The 7,122-nt window shown below is 57.3% G+C and overlaps 1 protein-coding gene across 1 annotated transcript; it reads left to right on the top strand.

Moving 5' to 3' along the window:
* The first annotated feature begins 1,750 nt into the window (after positions 1–1,750).
* Positions 1,751–3,814, top strand: LOC119092997 (zinc finger protein Noc-like). The gene is made up of 2 exons (XM_037215890.1): positions 1,751–1,990; positions 2,328–3,814. Exons 1-2 carry the CDS (start codon positions 1,754–1,756, stop codon positions 2,892–2,894), a joined length of 804 nt encoding a protein of 267 aa, XP_037071785.1. The 5' UTR covers positions 1,751–1,753; the 3' UTR covers positions 2,895–3,814.
* The last annotated feature ends 3,308 nt before the right edge of the window (positions 3,815–7,122 follow it).

The raw sequence follows: 7,122 nt of genomic DNA, 5'->3' as shown, positions 1-7,122 counted from the left end.
GCGAAGCGGGCGGCGATAAATCATCGGCGGCTAATTTATCGCATGTGAGGTCATTACGTGCTGATGGTCTATAGGGTCATGCAGTAAATCAGGTGGCGATGGCCGGTGGGGTCGCCCGTGACCTCGGCTTGCTGGACGGGCCGTCACCGGGCGGGCAGCGACACTGGGAGCGCAGAGTCACACCGGCGCACATCGGCACCGGCTGCAGGGGTGACAGAGTCACACGGTGGCACGTCGGCAACGGCTGCATGGTGGGACAGAGTCACACGGCGCACGTCGGCAACGGCTGTAGGGTGACGGACAAGCACACGGGCGCACGTCGGCACGGCTGTAGGGGGACAGAGTCACACGGGGCGCACGTCGGCAACGGCTGCAGGGTGACAGGTCACACGGGCGCACGTCGGCAACGGCTGTAGGGTGACGGAGTCACACGGGCGCACATCGGCAACGGCTGTGTAGGGTTGACGGAGTCACACGGGCGCACATCGGCACCGGCTGTAGGGTGACGGAGTCACACGGGCGCACATCGGCACCGGCTGTAGGGTGACAGAGTCACACGGGCGCACATCGGCACGGCTGTAGGGTGACAGAGTCACACGGGTGCAGTCGGCAACGGCCGCTGGATGACGCTTTTCCAGCTCTCCGCGAGATTTGCGTGATGGGAGCTGGTTTATGGTAGGCTACTGAAGCCATGCCATGGGGAAAAAGCACATCCATTCCGAATATCGCATGACATAGTCTGTCTGATGTCTGAATGTCTGATGACTGAATGTCTGACAGGTGATGACAGCGGGGACCGTTTTTTGATTTTTAGTTTGGAAAGTCAATATTTTAGAATCATTCATTAGGAAGTTGATGTCGTAGTAGCACTCAACAAGTAAAGAGGGGCAAGAAATTGAAATTTTTCAGCTTGCAAGACTGAGCATGTTACGGCACACGGCGTACTGAGTGATCTATTTAGCCTCACTATTGCATGCAGTGCCTGTTTATTATCAATCTTAATCAATTCATCCCAGTTATTTTAGCGATTATTTTCATGCAAAAATATCGACAAAAGACACGAAATGTCCGTACAATTTTCTTTGGGGCATTTTTGTCATTCATCGCGTGATCACGTCACTCACCTTCACGGTTAATCGCACTAAGCTAATAGATGAAAGCTTTTGACAGCTGCAAAACAAGTTGTTTGCCGACATTATTCACGACGCGATACCTGTTAAGAATATGCATATATCCTCTTTCGTCGAGCCGCAGAACGTAATGCCTGCTCCTCGTGCGTCAAGGACGCACATGCTGAGTCCAAACCATCTTGATGTGATTTCAAAAATCGTGGTAGTCTCGCTCAAGAAGTCCACTTTCCTGATAAACCGTGATTTATCCTAAGTGACGCGCCGGGCCATTTCACTGAAGTCATCTGTCGGCTCCCATCCTTCAGTCTTAGCAGGGCTCCCCTCTGATCTTGCCGCCAACGTCTCGTCAATTTGGACGTTCTCGCCAGATCAGACGAAGCGGCGTGACAGCGCAGCTTTGTCGCGCGCGTGTCGTTTTAAATGACCATGAATGGATTTGGCTAGCTGAGCACATTTAGAAACACCGTGGCAGTCGCGCTTACTCGTAATGTCTTTTCATTTGGGTGATTTGAGGCCGCGTGGTTTGTTTCTTCTCGGAGTAGAATATTTAACTCTGCGCCTATTGAAGCGCCGCGTGTGGTCGTCGTGTGACGTCTCGTGCTGACGTCATGCTTTCTCCGCAGATGGACGCCAAGACCTCGCCGCTGGCGATGCTGCAGAGGACGTGTTCTCAGATCGGAGCCGACACGACAGCCGCCAAGCCGCTGATCACGGCGGAGAAGAAGAGGGAGGAGAAGAAGGAGACGCCATCCTCTCCAACGGCTCCTGCCGCAGAGAAGCCCACATTCAAACCGTACGACCTGGATCGGAAAGAGCCCGCTCCGGCGCCGGCGGCGACCGCGGCAGCAGCGGCCTCGACAGCGGCGGCGGCCGCGCGCCGAGGAGTCGCCGAAGGAGCGCAAGTCGCCGGGCCGCTCGCCTGAGAGCCGGAAGACGCCGAAGAGCGAGGCGGGGTCGTCAGCGTCAGGGGTCGGGCACGAGCCCGATCACGCGGCCCGGCGCCGAGGTGCTGGCCGGCTGCGGCGGCTCCAAGGAGCTGGCCGGCTCGGCCTGCAAAGCCAGGCGCGCTGCCGATGCCGCTGCCGCCGTACCTGCCGGGCGCTGACGCGGCGTCGGCCGCGCTCCGTCCCACGCTGCCCGGCCTGCCCGGCCTCTACTCCGTCTGGCCTGTCGGCGGCCTCCTACCTCGGCCTGCAGCAGCAACACCGGGGGGAGAAGTGCCAGAGCCCGTACTGCCCGTGCGCCTACAGCACGCCGCACGGCTACGGCGCGCCGTGCCCGGCCGGCTGTGCCCAGTGTGAGCACGCCAAGGCGCTAGGCGGCGCGCTGCACTCGCCATACCTGGGCCTGGTCAACCCCTTCTATCCGCCGACCAGCCTGGGGCTCGGGCTGTCGGCCGCCGCTGGCACGACCGCCGGCGCGCAGCCGATCGTGTGTAGCTGGATGGCCGACGGGCGCTATTGCGGCAAGCGGTTCGCCAGCACGGAGGAACTGATGCAGCACCTGCGCACGCATACAAACCTATCGGCCAGCGACTCGGCGCTATCGCTGCTGCACCCGGCGTACCAGGCGTCGCTGCTGGGTGCCCACCGCTCGCCGTTCGCCGTGCCTCCGTCTTCGCTGTCGCCGCTGTCGGCGGCGCGGTACCACCCTTACGCCAAGCCGCCCTCTTCGCTGGCGCTGGGCGCGCCGCACCCCAGCGCGCTGGCCGCCTACTATTCGCCGTACAGCGCACTTTACGCCCGGCCTCCGACCCTGCCCTGAGGGCTCCAGCCAAACTGACCGACGCCTGGCCGACGCTCGGTGTCGGCGGAGCGAGCGGGCGGCCGCCACGCGTTCTCAAAGGCTGACGCCCCGGAGAGCTGATGTCCGAGGAGGACAGCCAGCTCGCCGGCCGGGCGCGGAGACGAGGACCATCGCCAAGCCGGGGAGACGGCGAAATCCGGTGTAGTGCCGCTGGGAGGAGGCGTGATGCCCTCCGGCTGCCTCAGTCTCCGCCTGGGGGCGCGGGGATCCGGAGCAGCCCGTGATCTCCAGAGCTGGTGATCCAGTGCGTCTCCGCAGACCGGTCAGCCCCGCCCCGGCTCGACCTGGTGACCCCGCCCCGGCTCGCCGGCGGTCCGCGGACAGGCTCCGGGTCCTCCCCGCGGACCGGGGAGCTGTGCGTGACCTCGGGGTCTGGGCGTGTCGGCTCAGGAGGCCCTGAGGCTATGGGCAGGGCGGAGTGGCGACCACCGCTGGCTGCCCGGCTCAAGCTGTGCTGCATGAGCAAGTCTGTGATGCTGTATATACCAGAGGCGGCGTCCGATTGTGATAAGCCCGTTTTTATTGTGATACAGATGTCTGCGTAGTGCTAAGCGTCGTCGTCATGGTTACCATTGCGCCGAGTCGTATTTGTCCCGTCTGGAGCTGCGGTCGAACGCTCCCGTCGTCCCGTGTGACCCTCCCCTCCACTTTCGTTGGCGAAGCCCCCGGGGTGCGTATTCAGATCTACTTGTTACGTGCTGTCCTGATTTTATGGTCGCGTGTTCTCCGATGGTCGGGCGGTGTCGCCTGCCTTACGGACCGCACGACGTGTCCCGGCCACTCGGGCGCCACCTGCCGCCGGCGGCCGGCCGCCTTGTGCAACTGTAAATATCACCCTAACTTATTGCCGCTGAATAAATCAAATCGTGAAAATTGAACCGTCTGATTTACGGTGCTGCCGGAGGCGAAATCGCAGCTTTTACGGATCGTCAGATCGGCCCGCAGGGGCCGTAAGTTAAACCGGTGGCAGGGGCGCAGTCAGGGTAAGCCACACGGGAAGAGGGGTCAGGGGGGGGGGGGGGGGTAGCGAGTCGCATCACTCGTTCGGATGTGATGCATTGCGGGTAGACACGTGAGGCCATTGATCTAAGTCTTTCATGCCCGTGCATGCCGCGACTCCGCGCGAGGTGCGCCCCTGGCACGCCGCGCCAACGGCTTTCCCGAGCCGATGCTGATATACTGCGGCGCCTGGCGCACGCCATGATCGTTGCGCCGAAATGCAAAATACGAGCGGCGGCGGAGGGTCGGCCAATCGTAACGGGGCCGGCGCTGACGCCGGCCACAGGTAGTCGTCGGTCGCGGCGGCTCGTACGGTAGCGCTCCAGCGGCGGTGGGGCGGTGAGCTGTGGGCCGGGGTCACGCGCTCAAACGGTGGGGTGGTGAACGGTGGGCTGGGGTCACGCTAACATGGGGCGCCTGCCAGGCGCGACACCTTTGCAGCGGCTGTTCACCGGGCCTGGGTCCGTCCGAGAGCCTATGTCCGTGTCCGTGGAGCTAGGAGGAATTTGCAGGCGTCGTCGTCCTTGCAGGAACAGACGTCGACATATTCACAGCCCATTGTTCGACCCGCCTTGTGATTTTGGTACAGATATGCAATAGTTTTAACTTAACTTTCCTGTCCTTTGCACTTGAAATACGACGGTCTTGGCTGAACTTTCCCGTACTTTGTACCTGCCAATGCGACGGGCTCAGCTGACCTTTCTTTTCCTTTGCACCTGACAGTCAGTCATATTTCAGGCGTTCATTTTGCCCACGAATAGCGACTTGTTGCATGGCAGGTCGAAAACTGGTGACTGATATATTACTGCAGCGAAACATCATCGGCATTTTCCATCAATCTTCCATATTTGTACTAAATACCCATTGTATTTAGTACAAATCTTAAGCATCAATCTTCCAAAACTGGAGACGCTCAATCTGTGCCACACATCAGGCCTGTCGTGTGTTGCGCTAAAGGCAACGTGTGCAAGCCATACAACGCTCTTGCTTGCCGAAATTACATGCGCTATAAATTCAGACAGCATGGCCCTAACCCTGAAATGAGTTGCCGTCATTTACGAGCGCTCTTTCTGTGGCAATGTTAGCTTGGTAATGGTGAATAAAATGTTACGAGGGGTTTCAAGGACGGATGAAAGTTCGATGTTAAGTATGCTGAGGGGAGTACGGTGATTTGTGCTTTTAAGTGCTCCACAGAGTCGAGAGCCTGCAACAACAGAAAGGCGTGAGCGAGACTGATGCCGTTTGACGTCATAAATGTGCTAAAATTGAGGTGGAACTAAAACATCGAAACCCGTTCTGGCCGTTCTCAATTTCAGTCTGCGGCGTGCTTCAGCAGAGTGCCGTTTGCAGCGCCACATCATCCCAAACATGTCCAAGCGTCGACTTCGTCGAATTTATCGCCGCCCATAAATGGACAACGGATGCGGATAACGGACCATTTTACGTTATGTGCCCGGGGGCCCAGCATGTCTCAACTGAACTGGCAGGCATCGGTCCATAAACTGAAGTTAACACCAGGCATAAAGTTCCTCAAACGAACGCCGACTCGTCCTGAAGAGGAAGGCCCGGCTATTCAAGCCACAATACGGGGGTGGCAGCTGTCTCTGTGACGCTGGTGGGCCTGGGCCTGGGTCGGCCCGACACCGACAGCTCGACTTACCGCAGACGACCGACCGGCGTGCGGAAACGTGAAACAGCAAAACAAAAATGTGTTGGCAGCGGGGACGGCTCGACATCATATCAAACTGGGGCATGCGTCAGACAGGGCATGGCCAAATGGAAATGCTGTAGCGTTTTGGCGTGATGGGACTATTCTTATCATAGGCGATTCGGTGTCACGTCATAACAAAGAAGGCTGAGAGGCTGATTCAAAAACTGAGTCCAATTGATTCGAAACAAAACAATCACGTCAGCGAAAGTTACACACAGGTACGCGTCCCATCGATTGACCCGCTTCGCTTGATTTAAATTTAAGCGACCATAAGTAACACGAAGGTTGGTTACAACTACGCTTCTCAAAATAAGAAATTTTAAGAATGATAAGTGAAATGATGTTAAAAATAAACCAGCACCTACACGCTGAGCAAGCTGCATCATACAACATACCCTTCGCCACATGGGGCAGCCGCATGCCACGACCCAGATGAGGTACGCTGTCGACCCATCTACTACTTGCCCACTTGTTCGTTGCGTTTCAACCATAGCCCAGTGAATTTTTCAGCCATAGTTAAGTTTAGTCTGCCTGGGCGGGTTTTGCCTCCCCCCCTTGCCAAAGCATCTTAGATACATTACAGCTTCAGATAATCTTTTTCAGTACTGACATCGAACGAATCACCCTGGAATTGTTGCGCAGAAAAATTCACTGCAAATCGGAATCATGCTAGCTATTTTGTAGCGGCGTGCTATAAACAAAATGAGAAAAAAGAGCTAAAATTGTAATCAAAAAGCAGGTGGAAGTGCCTGGAAAATTCATTGAGTTGCATAAATGATTCCTGGACACTTTTAAACCTTAAAACGTTTCACCGTCGTCTGCTATCAGTGCGTCGTGTTAACTCGAAGTGTTTTTCGCTACATTCTTATGATATTTCAGAAGACACTTCAATGCTTCGAACCTGTGGTGCTGATTTCGGTCTTCAAATATTTTACGAATGCAGGTAGGCGGCAGAATATTTCAAAGTTCTGTAGTAGAACGTTCAGCTTCAATTTGTTCCTTTCACTCGCTTCTCTCATGTAATAATGGAATGTCAGACAAATGCGTGAGAATGAGGAAAGTGGCGTCCTCCCCGAGGCCCCCGTGGCTCCTCCATCATGTCCGATGGCTCCTACACCAGCTCCGGTTACTCCTCCACGAGGTTCCGGTAGCTCCTCCACGAGACTGCGGTGGCTGCTCCACGAGGATCCAGTGGCTCCTCCACTAGGCTCCGGTTACTCCTCCACCAGGCTCCGGTAGCTGCTCCACGAGACTGCGGTGGCTGTCGACGAGGATCCAGTGGCTCCTTCACGAGGCTCCGCTAGCTCCTCCACCAGACTGCGGTGGCTGCTCCACGAGGATCCAGTGGCTACTCCACCAGACTGCGGTGGCTCGTCCACCAGGCTCCGGTTGCTCCTCCACGAGGCTCCTGTGGCTCCTTCACTGAGCTCCAGTGATGTTCGGGCCTATAAGCCAGAGCTGTTCCCGGAGAAGCGA

This window comes from Pollicipes pollicipes, unplaced genomic scaffold, assembly GCF_011947565.3.
Source record: "Pollicipes pollicipes isolate AB1234 unplaced genomic scaffold, Ppol_2.1 Scaffold_3791;HRSCAF=4443_pilon_pilon_pilon, whole genome shotgun sequence".
Lineage (NCBI taxonomy): Eukaryota > Metazoa > Arthropoda > Thecostraca > Pollicipedomorpha > Pollicipedidae > Pollicipes > Pollicipes pollicipes.
The sequence above is the reverse complement of the archived record's forward strand: the minus strand, read 5'-3'. Positions and strand labels throughout refer to the sequence as shown.

Excerpts from the sequence above, each read along its gene's own strand:
- LOC119092997 (XM_037215890.1), top strand. The coding sequence starts at position 1,754 with ATGGACGCCAAGACCTCGCCGCTGGCGATGCTGCAGAGGACGTGTTCT. Across the intron at positions 1,991-2,327 it reads CGGCAGCAGCGGCCTCGACA|CAGCAACACCGGGGGGAGAA; the intron begins GCGGCGGCGGCC and ends CTCGGCCTGCAG.